General features: G+C 44.1%; 1 protein-coding gene across 1 annotated transcript in view; it reads left to right on the forward strand.

Annotated features, from left to right (window-relative positions):
• Positions 1-17,500, forward strand: part of adgrb3 (adhesion G protein-coupled receptor B3) — a 277,961-nt gene that overhangs the window by 217,308 nt on the left and 43,153 nt on the right. The window contains exons 16-18 of the mRNA XM_063191037.1: positions 689-815; positions 3,145-3,248; positions 3,771-3,873. Coding sequence (XP_063047107.1) covers positions 689-815; positions 3,145-3,248; positions 3,771-3,873 — 334 coding nt within the window. The remainder of the gene's footprint in view (positions 1-688; positions 816-3,144; positions 3,249-3,770; positions 3,874-17,500) is intronic.

Below are 17,500 nucleotides of genomic sequence, written 5' to 3' on the forward strand. Positions count from 1 at the left end.
TTTGTCGGTGGGAAAAAGAGGGAATTTTCTCCCTGTCGTGCACTGTGTGTCCGGAACCTCCCCCCTCCTCCGGAGCAGCAGGAGAGGAGAGGAGAGTATCAATCTGATGCCGTCCACCGTTTCCAGGCTGAAAATTTCCCTTAGGAAGCGTCCAAAAGCTTCTTATTACAACAGCTAGGGGGAAAGATCATTCGAAAGGGGAACATATTAAAACAGCAACCTCCGGGAAAGGAGGGGGGGAATTATTTTTCGGAAAGAAAAAAAAACGTACGCGGTCTTCAGTTTCGGTTGGGAAAAGTGCGGGTAAAGATGTTTGCTATTTGTTTATTCCTTGCTGTGTGCATGTCGATGTTATTTTTATCCGATCGCTGTTTATAATGTGCTGGCTGGTGTATTGTTTATTTGAAGCGCAAATGTTTTAAGAAAATGGCGTATGGAAGATTTGAATCATTCAGCAGCGGTGCGTTTGGACAGCTCCTCTGCCTCTGCTCACCGTTAGAACTAGCGATAAATATCCCTGTACTAAATTGCCGGCTGTGCTTTGACTTGTATGTCATCTTATTTACGGATTCGGTACAAGAAGATAATAAGCTCCGTCTAAGGATTGTAATCTGGAGCGATTTCCAAAAGCCCTTTTAAATCGAGCTGTGGAGCAGAATTAATATTCTTTGCCTTCCTCTCCTTGCAGGAACGATTCTTGGGGAGCTTGGTCGTCCAGAGGATGTAAAACCGTGCTTACCGATGCATCCCATACTAAATGCTTATGTGATCGTGTATCTACCTTCGCCATTTTGGCTCAACTACCACGAGAAATAGTAAGTGGTGGTCATTTTTTTCCCCTTTTGATGTTACCGATTGCCTGCATGCATTGATTGTTTTATTACGTGGGTTATTGCTCTAGCGAGTGCTTCATTGTAATGCAACGCGTGCCGTTATAAATTGTTACTCCAGCTGAAGGGCGGCCGGGTGTGTTGTACACCAGCATCACTATCCGCCCGTGTTGATTTTGATAAGGATCTCCATTCTTCCACACACAACACATGCGTTACCCCGCGGCTGTGTGCGTTTGTGCGTGTGTGTCACTGCGTGTGCGTGTGTGCGTACTGTGTGCGTGTGTATGTGTCTATGTGTGCGTGTTTGTGCTGTATGGCTTTTATGCAGTAGCCTAAACATACGCTCTGTGTCACACTGTAGGCCTAAAAAAATGTCATACCAGGTAGATCAGACATCTTAGTTGTTCCCTGATGAGCTAGTTGTTGTGCACATGGTAGGCTACATGAAGGAGGTGCAGGGCAGGGGCAGTACCAAAACGGAAACGCAAAGGCACCTACAGCACATTGGAAGGAGACCTTGTTATTCAGATCAATCCCTTCCTGTTTGGACATCCCATGTCTTGATTTAATGGACCCTAGTAAAACACAGCTGATTGGTTGCTGCAGAGCTGGCTGCTGCTGTAACAGGTGACAAGATGGGGCTTCATCTCTGTCTCCTGTCCACAGGGCCGGCGAGACACCGCAGAGTAAGCAGAGCGCTTAGGCCCTCAACCACTTTGCCCCCAAGATTGGGGCCTCCTAAATTGAGATAACACTAAAAACGTATTACTATTATTATTATGTAATTGAGAAGGGGCCTCCTGACCAGTTATACTTGGGGCCTCCAAAACCTTAGCAGCGGCCCTGGCTGTCTACCCCCCTCTCCTGTGATGTTTCTGTAAGTGCTGCTGCTAGACATAGATCAACACTCTCAGGTGGTGGTGGCTTTGGAAGACAACATGAATGACAGTGTTGTCTTTTTTATATATATATACCTACGCCATATTCAGCAGAAGGTGAAGTTTAATAACCGTGGTGGTTGCAAAGCACTGCTGCTGATATGTCATGATGACTTGTGGCTGCTGGAAATGCTTGGCTGTGAGAGTGGGGGGTGGGGGGGGGCTGTGGGGGGTAGGGTTGGGGGTCTCTTGACAGGTGCAACTGTGAGGAAGCAGAAGCCATTTATAAAGGCCCAGTAGCAGATAAGGCAGGGAGGTAGCACTACTGCTGCCTCTCTTGTTATGATGTGTGAAGGTGGCTGCATGGAATACATAACGCCAGACAGTCGAGATAGCACGGCGAAACTAGCTTTGATTATAGAACGGGAACCAGAATACCAACGGGGTTTATTTAATCCACTTGTTGGTCTCGTGATTTTTTTTATAGGCCGAGCTGACATAAGGTTTACATGATCGCACCATGAGCCACCACGCTTTTAATTAAGATATGCGGAAACGGTTTAATCTTAAAGTGTGTTCCCGCAGTAACTATTGTTTATCGCCAGCCTAATGCCTTATTGCAGTGAAGACCCTGGCTAATGTGGTGTATTACATTTCCCGGCCACCCCCCTTATCCATTCAATGAATTATATGGAGCACTTAGTTAAAGACAAGTTACAGTAAATTTGAAAGGTATGGGAATATGGGCACAGCTGATTTATGTCTTTGCTGCTTCACCGCCTGCACGAGTCTTAACTCGCGATGGCGCACCACCTCGGGACATCGCGTTATTATTGTACCTGATGGCTCCCTGCGATGATCAAAAAGCACAGAGGTGCGGACCTCTCGCCCAGGTGCGCATGATTCGGGGCGGGGGGGGGGGGGGGGTGGGGGCAACGTGCAGAATATAGATGAGTGCTGAACACTGAACCCTGTGTCAACCCATGTATCACCGCCGTGCTCTCCTGTGTATTGATCACGCAGCGTCAGCCATGTTGTTGCATCTTTGGCAAAGGGCCTGTTGTCATCCCCCCTCCCGGCCTCCTCCACACCTCCACACCTACTGCTGCTCTGACCATCATATTAAATGACTCTTCTCTCTGTCTCTGTCTCTGTCTCTGTCTCTGTCTCTGTCTCTGTCTCTCTCTCTCTCTTTCTCTCTCTCTTTCTCTCTCTCTCTCTCTCTCTCTCTCTCTCTCTCTCTCTCTCTCTCTGCTGTCTCTGTCTGTCTCTCTGTCTGTCTCTCTGTCTGTGTCTCTCTCTCTCTCTCTCTCTCTCTCTCTCTCTCTCTCTCTCTCTTTCTCTCTCTCTCACTTTCGCTCTCTCTCCTTTCCTCCCCTTCCCTTTACTCTATTCCCCCCATTTTCTTTTCCCTTCTCCTTCCCCCTCCACAGACCATGGAGTACTCAGGGGTTCCGTCCGTGACTCTGATAGTGGGCTGCGGCCTGTCCTGCCTGGCCCTCATCACCTTGGCAGTGGTCTACATCGTGCTCTGGAGGTAGGTGCCTGCCTGCCCGCCCGCCTGCCCTTTTAATGATTCTCAATGCAGATCGCCTTTTATATGATATGGAAGCTGGAAGGGGGCAGTTGTCCCTCCCGGGCATAGGGGGAGAGGGGGCCCAGAATTGAGTCCTCATGACATTGTAAGTATTGGGTGGGAGGCCCTTTCAGATGACTTTGTCCTGGGCCCAACCAAAGCGGTCAGCGGCCCTGTTGATATGATATAGTCAGCTGTGCTGGGGAAGACAGATATCTCAGCACCTGGAGGGGTGGGGGGGGGTTATAATTCGAATCTATCTCCCCAGCCCCCCCCTCAAAGATGTGCTGCTGTCGTCGTGGACATTCTTCAATTTAAATGTCACCGATCCGGGCAGCCAGCGCCGTGCGCAATTTATGAAAGCTCATGTCGGTTTGGAGAAATGCAATCACTGCCTGTGTGACGTAAACTGATGCTGGTTGTCAATCCGGCGGGATTTATTGACTCGTTCCTGGTTGCTTTGCTTGTTGTTCTCCTCTCCAGATACATCAGATCCGAGCGGTCAATCATCTTGATTAACTTCTGTCTGTCTATTATCTGCTCCAACATCCTCATCTTGGTTGGACAGACCCAGACGCACAATGCTGTAAGTACCCCGCTTTGCTTTCCCCCTTTTCTTCAATTTCATCAGAACAGGCTACGAAGATATCACCACCACAACAATGTGTATACAGTATATTCAGCTTTTAAGTTCAGTGTAATTCATCTTGTCCTGTGAATACTGTTTGAAGATAGAAGATGGAATACATTATGTAAAGTGTATTCAATCACTGGTGATGTTTTGTCTGTGTTTATGTATCCATACTGTGTTGGGTTTGTGTTTGTTGTGTGCTTTGCAGAAACCTGCGCTGTTTTCACAAGCTATTTTTGGCTGATCTTTGCAGTTTGTTTGTGTGAAAAAAAGTGTGCGTGTGTGAGAGAGAGAGAGAGAGAGAGAGAGAGAGAGAGAGAGAGAGAGAGAGAGAGAGAGAGAGAGAGAGAGAGAGAAGGAGAGAGAAATGTGACCTAGCCCTCCAGGTTTCATTGGCTTTGTTTGACAGTTGTGAAACGAGGGTGTTGCTCGTTTTCACATGCCATGTTGATGATGCTGCTGTCTTATCGCTGCCTGGACTCCCTTGGCAGTCCTAACTCTGTGCTAAAGAGTAGTCCAATCTTGAGCGCAGGAGGAGGAAAAAAAAGAAAACACAGAAGGGAAGAAAAGACCATTGTGTCACAAATTACGTCAAGATAGATGCCCCAGATTTCTTATTTCCCCCTCATTACTCTGGCCTACCTACTTACCTACCTGTCCAGATGTTAGGGAATGTACAACGTTGATGAAGCTATTCATAGATTCAAATCTCATTAACCCTTTCATGTAGAGCCTCTGGTATAAAAATGTTGTTATCAAAATGATCATGACAGTGATTTGACATGTCTCTGTTTTAAAGGCTGTTGATAAAGCCATAGTGTTGTGATGGGGTGAGGTTTTCCAGTAAACACAGTGATTCTGGGCCCAGTCGTAGCTTAATCGGCTGGGCATTGGACTGCTATACGCGGGCGACCCGGGTTCGATTCCTGACCCGGATCCTCCCCCGTCTCTCTCCCTCTCATTTCCTGTCCTACTCTTCACTGTCCTGTCTAAATAAAGTTGAAAAAAAATATATAGTATATAAGAAAACTGTGATTCTGACTGCTGACAATTCCATCTGCACCAAATAACCATGTCTGTGTGATGTACTGTGTGCTGTACAGTTATCTAAAGAACACAATACAGTATCTTTGCACAGTTGATGAAGAATTCTGGTTTTCTTCTGTCTGTGGCTGGAGCTTGGAGCTTGGCTATGGTGTGCATGAGTGAGGGCCAGTGAGGAGATTAGGGTGATCAGTTTGGGATAAGGGAGCCTCTGCTGTAGCGTGGCGTTTTAGGCCAAATCGATTAGAAAGGTGCGAAAGGTGGACAACATTGATCCAGGGCCGGCAGATATCGGCTCGTAGCCAATGGACCAGTGCTCCTCTGATGATAGTGTGGGTATGATTTTTTCTGTTTCTTTCTGTCTGCTTCTCTTTCTTTTCTTTGTGTGCACTTTAAAAAAATGTTTTACTTGGATTTGTGTCATGACAGGAAAAATATGGTGTCAATTTGTTCTTGCAACGAGTAGGCATACATACATTTTAGGGTGGATGCTGCAAAATTAAAGGGTTCAGGGTGGATGGGGGCAATATTAAAAGCTTCACACGTCACGACCGAATGATCTAATCTAACGCAGAATCAAATGAAAATGTCACATTTTGACGATGTGACGCTTCTGGAATGTATGTTCCCACAATTATATAAAAGTTGAACGGCGAGGCAGGCAGCCAGGAGGAGTCCTCTTATCACCGGTGGCAGAAACGCTGGAGTTTAGGGGCTCAGTATGACATTATAGCTGCTTTAAATGATGAAGCTCCCTAGAGATGAACATGTCTAGTGTGAGCGCTCTAATACCCTTGCTGCTTTAATGGAAGCACTCGGCCACCAGACTCGAGAGCAGTTTGACATGCCTTGATACTTTCCCATGCCTCTCTTCTGGTAGAAGAGCTGGCGCTATAGGCATAGGCAGACCAGGCGGTCGCCTAGGGCGGCAACTGTCTTGGGGGGCGCCAAGTGCCACAGAATTAGAACTTTAAGTGAAATAAAGCATTAAGCTTTATATTGACCAATATTAAATGGGCACTCAGTACATGTGAAGGTAGTAGATCAGCTGTGCTCTTTCAGATGTATGACACTATGTTTACACAGGCCAATTTCTAATTCCACCAAAAGTGAAGAGGGGTGCTCGCCTAGGGCACCAAATTGACTAGAACCGGCCTAGTAGAGCTGCTTTAGCAGGCGTCTTTCACCTTCCCTCCTCCCATAGCCAGCCACCCACCCACCTACAGTACCAACCCACCCAAAAAAAATCATTTCATTTCATTTGGTGCATGAAGGTGCATAGGGATTACTCCCATTGAAGCCCATTGAACTTTTTTCATTACACTGAGAGCCAGATTGCAAATGTGCAGGGAAAAAAAGGGAAGAAAAGGGGCCACTCCATTCAGCCACGGCAGTTTCGTTTCATTCAGGAGGCGTCGTCATCCCAGAACAGGCGGGAATTAAATAACTCCTTGGTCTGGCGCTTCGGTAATGCGATGAGGAAAACAACCCCGTGTTGGAGCGTCGTTGTGCAGATACATTATGTTGCGTCCCGTCCGCACCACCATGGGCATTCTCTGTGTTGTCATCGTGCAGGAAATGTGATAAGTGCCCCACATCTCGGCCGGCCAGGGAGCTGCCTGGGTGCCTCTCAGGTTCATCTGGGTGTCTTAGCGCGGCAATGAGACCATGCATCACCATCTCCGGGTTTTAGCGAGGGGACTTTGGGATCAGATCTGCAGCAGCACTCTACTCTCGCTGCTCTTTTGGCTCGCAGTCAAGCTCTGTTCTGGAGTCGGATATGTGCTCCACATTGTGTCTCTCATGATGGCTGCAACAATGGCGGCAATCCACAATGGCTTTCTGCAAATGCACAGAGCAGAGAATTTTTTTTGTTGCCAAAAATGGAATCCATGCAGTGATTCAAAGTTGCAGTACAATCATCTTTTTTTGGATTAGAATGTTCCCTCAAGTTATGAACAGGGGAATAGTTCACCATCACCACGTTTTTTTCTTCTTCTTTGGTTTGTTTTGTTTGTTTGTTTTTGTGGACTTGTGGATAATTGTTAATTGTGAAAGAATCCTGGCATGGACAAGTCAAAAGCTCATTTCAGGTGCATGACATTTTAGCCAAGATATGCATATAAATAGTAGAAGACACAAAAGGCCTTAGAGTGCTCAGGAGGTTGTGCAAACAATATTACTCAGGTGCTCATCTGTACCGGGTGAAGTGTAAGAAAAAAAAGAGGAAAGAGCAGAGGCATTGATTTGAGCAGAGATTTGAGAAAAAAATATTAAAAATGCCTTTAATATAACATGGCAAATTGGCAATTCTGTTTAAAAACACATGGGCCATATTGGCCTTCATCAGGGCATAGACAAAGAAAGTAGGACAAAGGTTAAAATGGCACCCATAGGTGTCAAAAGGGGTGGAGTCTTGCTATCTCATCAACCATGTGACCAGTGCACATGCAGTAATTGGCTGGCAAAAATTACTAATATTACTGATCAGAGAATACAATATGTTTCAAAAGGGGAGAAGGGAGAATATATACATAGTATATAAATATAAATATAATATGCATATAAATAGTTTTCTGATGAATTGAGAGCCATGGTCCCTTTCTAACCAGTTAACATGGTCCATGGGGCTTTCACAGTATGTTGCCTGTTGTACTTACACTGTGTAGTTTTTCCATCATGCACAATAGTGCAAGTTAGCCCAAAGGAATTACATCAACCCATCGTGTTGTGGAAAAGAGGGATTAGCAGTAATTAGTCGAGTATTTTTTACAGTTTTTCTCGATTGCCTCCACACAAGTTCTGGTACTTCACACGCAATTCTCGGAACATCTCATCCATTTCCCAACTCCCCTAACCAATGTCACTGAACACTAAACACAATTCCTACTTAACACTCAAATTCCAGTTTTAAAACACACTCTTTTCACACCATTACACACAATTCTCTGGATTACACTCAATTTTCATAAAGAAAAACACTGGGTTTCACATGGAACACACTGTCATTCACAACACTACAATCAACTGCAACTTTGTTCACTTCCTCATCACATGGGAAAACTCTCTTCATACCGGTTTACAATCTGAAATCATCACCCCATAAGGACACACATTGCATGTCATATTGATGAAAAATGAGTGGATGCAAGGAGAAAACCCATTTGTTTAGTTTTTGAACTCAAAACTATGTTATACAAGACATAACTTTCATGTGGTTACCCAATATTTTACAATACATTAGTGCAATTTTTAAATATTTTTAAAAATATGTAAAATATATACACGTCTGTGTACTCGGAGTCTAAAAACAATATTTCAGTATTTTACTACAGAAAAATACCCTCTTTAGTAAGTAGAACACTGAAGAAAATAAGTTTCTACTGTGTTTCAAGTTGAGTATAGAGTTTTTTTCATAGCAATAGGCTATACAGTAATGTAATGGGTTTTTTGTACTGCCAAATAGGCAGTATTGTGTTATTTTTGTGAAAAAGACATAAAAATCTTTCTGTTTCTGTTTGTGTGTTGTGGGAATGAAGTTTTTCCAACTTATGTCACAGTATCCATGCAATCCAGAACAAAAAAAGCCCAAGTTACTGGGAGAAATTAGTTTTACCCTGTGCCCAACAGTGTTTTAATGGGTCTGCAAATGTGTATTGTAGTGACTGTCTGTGTGTGTCATTTGACGACAAAATGAGGTTTTTAGAAGAGAGTACATTGTTTTGAGACAAGACGTGCATTTTTCAGAGGTAGTGAAGAGTTTGGCCCGTTGTGTGTGAGGTTTGGAGATTTGTGTGTAGAGTTTTGAGAATTCGAAGACCGATTCCGAAAATTGTGTGTAGGCAATCGAGAAAAACTGTAATTTGGTTCCGACCAGCTTCTTTTTGATTTTAAAATGCACAAAAACCCAAAGCCAGTCTTAAGAGGACAGTTATTTGTGTTAAGAATTTGAGACTTATTCATAGCAAAACCCATCCATTTGTTAAATGTTATTTGAAATGATGAAACCATACAAACAAAACAAGCAATGCCTTTTAATCTTTCAAAGATCAGACACGTTGATAACTCTAGATTTGAGTTGGAGGTCTAGAAGCCACTTGTTTCAAAAGGCTTTTCTAAATGTCACGCTGAGCTACTTCACAATGGGGTTAACACACGCTGGGCACTCTCTGTGATAGTTGAGTAGCTGTTGCTCATCAGGTATATTTGCTGCCTGAGCCCAGATGACGTCTCTTTGAAGTCACTGATGTTCAAGTACCATTACGAGAGCGCATTATTGAAGCTTGACTATTTTAGGTCTTGCCTTAGAATTATTATAATATATTATAATGCTCTTGCTTGTGCCTCTAATGCTAGTGCCCCTTATCTGCCTTCGCAACAAATTCTCTTTTCCCATTGGCTGATGGGGGGACCATTAATTCTGTGGAACCGGTCAAGCGCCTCAGACTTGTGTAAGTTGGATGCGCATATAATCTTCGTCTGCCGATGGTATCTAAGGGATAATGCTGTAGGAATCATGCATATGCATATGATCTATGGAAAATTAAATAATCACACTGTCGGCATTCCAAGCGAAGATTCTAGACGTGTCCAACTTAAATTTTTAAACGGGCCCGCAGATAAGCGGGATAACGGCCTTCAAGGTAGCACACACGTCCCCCGAGCTCTAAGCCCTCGCCGAGCCTTTAACTTTGTGAAACTGGTCACCTCGTTGGCTGTTATTTCTTTCTTACACTGCTGCCTATGCTGTTGCTGAAGTGTCCCTTCTACTAGTGCCCATGCTCTTGGTAGTGCTCCTTATAGATGGGTTTTCTTTTTTTTGTATTCCCCCGGCTACGCGACCCTGGCTGCACACAACTCAACCTCTGATTGTTGGAAACCGCTGTCGGTCAAAACATTTGCTCACGTGATTGGCTGCCAGTATCTTGCCCCTCCTAACAACAGAATGTTTATAAACAAAAAAAAGCATTTATACTATGGCGATGCTCTTTATGGGGGAGATTGTTATTTGTCTATTGGTTGCCCACTCAGATGCAGGGCTGAGTGAGTCAGCAGCTGAGAGGAGTGACACATCGCTCTGTCACAATGACATTTTCATTACAGGCATGTTCCCTTGCCCGGCCGGCACCCAAAGCCACATGAACGGCCATTTCAGGGGAGCCAATCCACTTACTGTAGTATGTGGGGGAAGACGACCCAGCATATCCAGCCTGCCTGCCACCCCCACACAGTCATCTAGCAAGCCTGATCAAAGCCAGGCAACCTCCCTGTAGACTGCTGCATGGTGTTAAAAGTAGTAAACAAAAAACGCTGTACACCGTCCATTACAATTGCATTTTTATTGCTTACAACGTTTCGATCATTCAGGCCTTTGTCAGGTTTAGATCTGCATGACGCCCAGGCTAATGGCCAAAAGTGAAAAATCGTACAATTGTGACAAAATGCAATATTGAAAAATGTATCTATCATGTTGAGTACAGTTGGTAGACATGCTATCCTTAATTCCTAGCTCGTAATCATGACAATGTCTATGTATTATTATTTTTTTTTTCATAATTTGGGCACTGCAACCTGTAGCCTAGGGGCCCCAGGCCATCTTAATCCAGCCCTGATGTTGACCATAGAAGTAATTAAAGCTGGATCTTGTGTGCCATTATGCAGGCGCAAAGTTGCAAGCGCATACAAGCATGTTATAATGTATACACTATAAAGTGCATAAAAATCCAGCCAAAACCTTAACTGCAGCAGAATGTAGCACCGTTTTAGTAAAAACCCTCGGAGATTCAATTCCGATTCTGGATACGTTTCATTCCATAGGCCATAGAGTTTTCACTTTTATTTTCAAATGTACGTATATCAATATACAGTAGTAGCAATTTCAACAACACATATCAATACAGGAGAATGCCGTGATGAATTACAAGATCGATATTCTGAGCTCAGCCACATCTTAGTGTGTGTGTGTGTCAATGTCGTGCTGTAGTTGTGCATCTCATCAGCCCAGCAGCTGGAGAGGCTTGGCAGTCACACAATAAACACTTACTTGCCACTAAACAAAGCTCACTGCTGCTAACATTAATTACGGACTTAAAGTGCAATTTATAAGTCATGCATAACATTATCTTGAAATGATTAACCTAGTACTTTTCAGGCAGGTCTAGGTGCTTGTCTATAGGGCTCTGTATTTATGGAGGATGGTACATACTTTCTCCCAGACATATGGACAGACGCAGAGATGCATGGAGGTGTGGAGATTGGCTGTGCTGTGAAATGATTTGCTGCCTATAGTTAAAAAAAATAAATTTGTAATTAACTGTGATAGAGGGCAAAGTCACATGTTTGTTCTTTTGGTAGCCCGTTTACACAGTACTGGCCCCCTCTCCTCCTTGGGCTGAACTCTAAATGGTCTTGTCATGAAGGCCATTTTTGTAATTGTCCCCTCCCTCTGTCCCTTCCCTACAACCCACTCGTCATGCTGAGTGTGATCGGTGCATTTGTTTATTTGCCACCTTTCAGCTCTACAGCAAGGCATTTACTAAAAACACGATGTGAGTCTGTGTTGCTTTGTGGAGGAGTGGTGTGAAGGATAGAGAGGTGGAAGGACATGTTTGCTCTCGCAGTCTCAGTGTCCTGATCAACGCAGTCAGAGGAGGTTTTTTGTGCTGTTTTTTGTGTGTCTGTGTTTGTGTGTGCTCGCTGACTCTCTGACCTGACATTGACGGTCACCAACCGAGCCGGCAGCCAATCCTCACGCAAAGCTGAGTTGATTTGAGGCCCTGTCAGCATCTATCAGGCGCTCCGTCGTCTGGCGTTTTCATCACGTGTGTTATCAGTCAGCAGCACCCAGTCTGACAACCACGCTAACAACACTCTAAAATGCTCTAACCACCTCTAACTCTAAACTATTAAGACACTTCACTTCAGCCAGGTGGTAGTAGCCTTTTTACAAAATCATGATATGCATGTTGTAGATGGGGCGGCCGTGGCCTAACAGTTAGGGAGTTGGTCTTTCAATCTGGGGGTTGCCCTTGAGCAAGGCACCTAACCCCACATTGCTCCAGGGACTGTGACCAATATAGTAAATGTAAGTCGCGTCAGCTAAATGAAATGTAATGTTATAATGTATCATCTGGACTAGTTGTTTTTTGTAACCACTACATAGCAGACCTCAATGATTTTGAAAAATGGTCATTAAATGTTGATATTTTGTTGGCTTAGTGGCGTAACTCTTACACCCATTCCTCATATTTCTACATTGCTCTCCACTCTAGTGCCTTGGTAACAAGAGGCAGGTTGGTGGTGTTGCTGGTGGTGGTGTGTGTGTGTGTGTGTGTGTATGGCGGAGGGTGGGGTGGTGGTGGTGCTAGAAAAGTGCCAAATAATGGCATGTTGCGCTGCTGCTACTATTACTGTAGGTATGTGTGCTAAAGCCAGAAGGCAATAGGCTACATCCGTCCTGTGTGTGCTAAAGCCAGTAGGCAATAGGCTACATCCTGTCTCCATGGTGCCTTAGCTAAGATCTTTCAGGCCAACTTGTTTATTATTAGATCTCCTCTCGTCGCCAATAGCAGCACTTGGCAGCAGCACTCCATTGGAACACTCAATTGTTCCACAGGTAGGTGAACTAACACTAAGGTGCAAGCTAAGTGCCAGCCTGTGAGTGTGTCAGTGTGATTAGCTCCTATGATGTGGTCTCGTGTGTTTACTTGTGATTTTTAGTTTTTTTTTAGTTTTTCCTGTTTATTTACTAACTTAGGTAGTTACTTACTTACTTATTTTAACTTTTTTATTTATTTCTAAGGAGGCTTTCTAGGTGTCGTTGGAGAGCTTGGAGACGAGACACAATCGTTGCTTATCTCCTAAATCCCCTCCTCCTAATCACATGCTCTAACCCCTAGTCACTACTCCATGGAAACGTTTGAGAAAATAAAGTAATAAAGAGTTTGGCTTATCACTCAAAAAAAGAGATATGGATTCCACACCGTTATTCCCTTATTGAACGTCACAGCATTATACGCATATCTCTGTAGCTCTCAGTGATGTAGTCTACGTAGAACGCAGGTATACACAGTATACCCACCTCAAAATGACAGGGATTTCAGTATACCATCCTACAATTTACTGACTCCATTATTTAGAACAGTGTTTCTCAACCTTTTTTTAGGCGAGGCACCCTTTCAATTCATGAAAAATTTCAAGGCACCCCAAACCAACAAGCGGTAACATGGCATCGCATCCGTTACTACACAAGCTTAGAAAAGTAACACATTTGGTCACACGACCTACGTTCGAAGTTGCAGCTTACTGGGGTGACCTAAATTTACTTTATTGTACGTAAATGGCAGATAAAAGATTCCACTGACTAGCATTACCTTATCAATTTAGACAAATATGTATTATATTACATAATTTATTTATCAGCCACTTTTCCGCGGCACCCCTGAGGGGGGCCCGCGGCACCCCAGGGTGCCCCGGCACCCCTGTTGAGAAACACTGATTTAGAATAGCACAAATATATACAGTATACCCACCTAAAAAAATGCTCAAATATACAGTATACCCACCACTAAAAAGTAGACTACATCACTGGTAGCTCTGGATTAGCAGATCGTGGCTAATGAAGAGATCTCTGCACTCATTACACTTTGAATAAGAAGACTGTTGTGCTTTGGTGTGAGACCATGCATATGCATGCTTGCATAATGAAAAAAGTCACGTGTTGGATCATTGAAAAGGCTCCTCAAGGAAATAACTGTGTCTCAGTACAGTGACGCATTTTTAAATGCACCTTTTCAAATGTGTGTTGTCAGGGAATTGGCATTCAAAACCAATGGGTTGGATGAATGTTTGATTTCTGAGGTGTAAATGAATAAGTAATGGGCTTACATCTGACGTTGGCGCGTTATAAAATGCCCTCGAGAAAAGCAAAACGCACTCCCCTCGTCCAACACCTAAGCATTAATACTTAAGGACGCCCACTCTTTAGTAAGTATGCACAACAGTGTCAGTTCTGGTTGCTCATAGGAAGGCAACTTGTCATGAAAAGCCTGCTTGGCACGTAAAGAGACATTAGTCAGGGGGCGGCGAGGGCTGTCTTCCGTTTCTTTATTTAGCTCACGTGCTAGGGATCAACACAGGCCCTGAGGAAATATACTGTAGGTGCTCCTATGAATAATTTGTGGTTTAAAGTGCCCCGCTGTTTTATCTATAGTACCATGTCAAGTTGTGTTTCTCCCCCAGAGCTTTAGCGACATACAGTATTTTTTCATATTATTATCAATCCAGGGCAGGGAAAGGCTGAAGCTGTATACTGTAGACTTAAAGGCGCACTTGTGTAGGATGGTGGCCAGAGTAGGTATTGCAACTGTGCAGCTCAGTGAAACTGTGCTGGATATTGCCAAATTTATTTTTTTCATGAATATTTACTAAACAGTGAATATCTTGCTAAAAATGTCTATTTCTGGAAATTCTAAATGGCAGACATGGAGAAGATCAACCTTGTCATGTATGAAAAGTGCAATTTTCCCTGTCTTGATGAATACTTCAAATTTTATGGTAGTGGTATGTATTCATGAAAAAGGTAAGATTCGTGAACGAGTCGTATGCATTCTGGAAAGAAACGGCTATAAATGAAGAGTTCAGATGCAAAACCCCCTAACTCCATTTCTGAAGACCTGCACTTCTATATTTTTAGAGAACCCCATTGTTGGTTTGGTTTACATTCATGTACTTGATAATATATATAAATACTTACATTACATAAATTAAAAAAAAAAAAAAATGCAGTTTTGATAACTTTGTATTAAATATAAATGAATTAAGATTATTTTCTGAAAAGGCACATAGGGGGTTTTGCATCTGAACTATTCAAATGTTACACAGTGCACCTTTAAATCCATTCAGAAGACACTTAGAGTGCTCTCTGTTAGCACCACATGCCAGCGCAGGAACATCACTGTTCAGCATCCAGCATTCATATTTCACCAAGTTACAGCATGTCGATACATGTGTACCCCTCAGGTATAGGTGAGGTCGAGCCGTCAGGAGAGCAGCACACACTGACAATTACGTGCAGCGCCTGAGTGTCTTAAAGACCCTTGTTGCCATTCAAGCAGCCATCCCGTGGGGGCCAATTAAAGGCCCATTGTTTGTTTCCGTTTAGAGTAAAAAGCTCTCAAGATGGACCCTGAGAGGGGCTCAAGGCCTGTAGTGATTAGACAGAAGCATTTTGCTGTTTGAATCAGGTGTGGGGAAGGCTGTCAGGAGGAGTGCCACTGGTATGCAAGCAAGGACAGATTACTGCAAGGGCCTACCGGGCCAAGGCCCAGGGGCCCAAGAGTCAGGGGGGGCCTGAAGCCCAAGCCTCCGCAATACAAAACAGTCCCACTTCATCATTGGTCTATATTTGTATTTTCCTATTGCGTTAAAATTGCAATTTAAACTACTGTACGTATGTTCAAATTCATGACAACCCCAGAGCCCCCAACAACGAAGCCTGTCTAACCTCCTCACTAAACCCCAAATGTTTGGAACCTTCCGATACCATGGAGGGGGGGGGCTATTTTGCTGTCTGGCGGAGAGGCCCATGGCGTCTTAATCCGTCCCTATGCAGGGAGTCGCTCTCGCTCTCCAAAACAGCACGGAGAGAGGTATGGGGTCTCCTAACTCTCACAGCCCCTTGAGATGGAGTTGAGGTGAGAGTATCTACACTAATGCTTGAGCTGGCCTAGCCCCAGGGCAGACTCTTGACATGATGTCTAGTTTAGTTTGTGTGTGTGTGTGTGTGTGTGTGTGTGTGTGTGTGTGTGTGTATGTGTTTGTGTGTGTGTTCGTGTGTTTACTCGTTATTTAAAAAAACTGCAACTGCACTTGTTGTTCTGTATATTTCCTGTGCACTTTGTATTTGCTTGTGATGTTGGCTTGATTATGTCCTCTTTTGAAAGTCGCTTTGGTTATAAAGCGTCTGCCAAATGCAATGTAATGTAATAATGTAATATATAGGGGGCCCAACACATGTCTGATTTGTGTAGATTTATGGCTTTGAGCTGATTGTACATACAGTAGGCTAGGGCCCACAATTTGCTGCTCCGCCTCTGATCACGCTGCTCGTCCTTCCCCACTCTCTGTAGAGTCAGTGAGCAGCATGGGCTATAGTAACAACAGAAAAAAAACATTCAGCCATAGCCCCAGTGTTGCCAGATGTACAATAACTATCGTATTTGTACCATCATTTTGTCCATTTTGTTATCTGTATGATCAAAAAAACATGATGTACGATAATTTCAGAGTTGTCATTCAGTCACAACAATTTGGGTCTTGTACGATAATTTCCTCCCAAAAATCCCTCCAAAACGATAATTTTGAGGTTTTGGTACGATAATTCAGCATTTTCCATCTGGCAACACTGCACAGCCCTGCTTTTCATGCCTCATCACGTGGTGCATTAGCTAGAAAGTGCTACAGTGGTAGGTCAGTAATTAATTCAGTATTTGCATTGCAGCAAGCCTGTGCATTTCCCACCTTGTGCATATATTTATGAAGGTTTAAATATAAAGAATAAACCGGAGCGGAGGGGAATACTGCTCTACAAACGCAAAGTGCAGTAACTGCATATTTTGTCAACATTGAGTTTAGACTGAAAACGGTCATCTTTGCACCTCCTTTATCCCGTGACTTGTGGTCCAAATGAGTCTCTTTTAAGAGATATTTCTACGTCCAATTCGCAGGAACTAAAATATCGAAACTATTACCAAGGCATTGAAGGCATTTTTCTCAGTTTCAATGTTGGCATAGTTACTGCGCTTTGCCTTTGCAGGGCAGAATACAAGCTCAGAAGCGACAATGTCCTCGCTGTTTCATATTGGCGTTGTAGGGCATATGTAGAAAGAGAGGACCGAAGGCCGTTGTCTCTATTGCGATTCGTCACGTCTTGTTTACATGTAGTATATGTTGTTTCTGCCCTGTGGGGCGAGTGTAAATATAGGGTGCTGCAATCGGGCGTTCTATATATAGCAACTCGGAAACGCTTTAAACAAAGTGTAAATCCTCCCCGGGAGGTTCTTCAGACCCTACCGAGTGGAAAACAGCGATGCAGTACGCTCACGATCAGATAGCACGCCAGCAGAACACGGATGAGGAGAGGAGAGAACAGGAGTTGTGAAAAGAGAGGAGAGGAGAGGCAAGAAGAGAGCAGGGGAAAGGAGACGAGGGGAGGAGAGAAGAGGAGTGGAGAGGAGAGGAGAGAAGTGAGGAAAGGGGAGAAGAGGACAGGAGAGAGGAGAAGTGAGGAAAGGGGAGGAGAGGACAGGAGAGAAGAGAAGTGAGGAAAGGGGAGGAGAGGATAGGAGAGAAGAGTCGAGCGGAGGAGAGGAGAGAAGAGGAGAGGAGAGTACTCTCCATAATCAGGGGCACTTTGCCAGACCCCTCCCCGCCATACCAATGCAGAATGTGCCAGCGTGATGAATGGTTCTTAAAGACCGCAGGGTGAGCTAAATGAATTCCTCCCCTTTCTCGAGGTTGCCGCTCGTGGCAAAGGGAA

This window comes from Engraulis encrasicolus, chromosome 24, assembly GCF_034702125.1.
Source record: "Engraulis encrasicolus isolate BLACKSEA-1 chromosome 24, IST_EnEncr_1.0, whole genome shotgun sequence".
Lineage (NCBI taxonomy): Eukaryota > Metazoa > Chordata > Actinopteri > Clupeiformes > Engraulidae > Engraulis > Engraulis encrasicolus.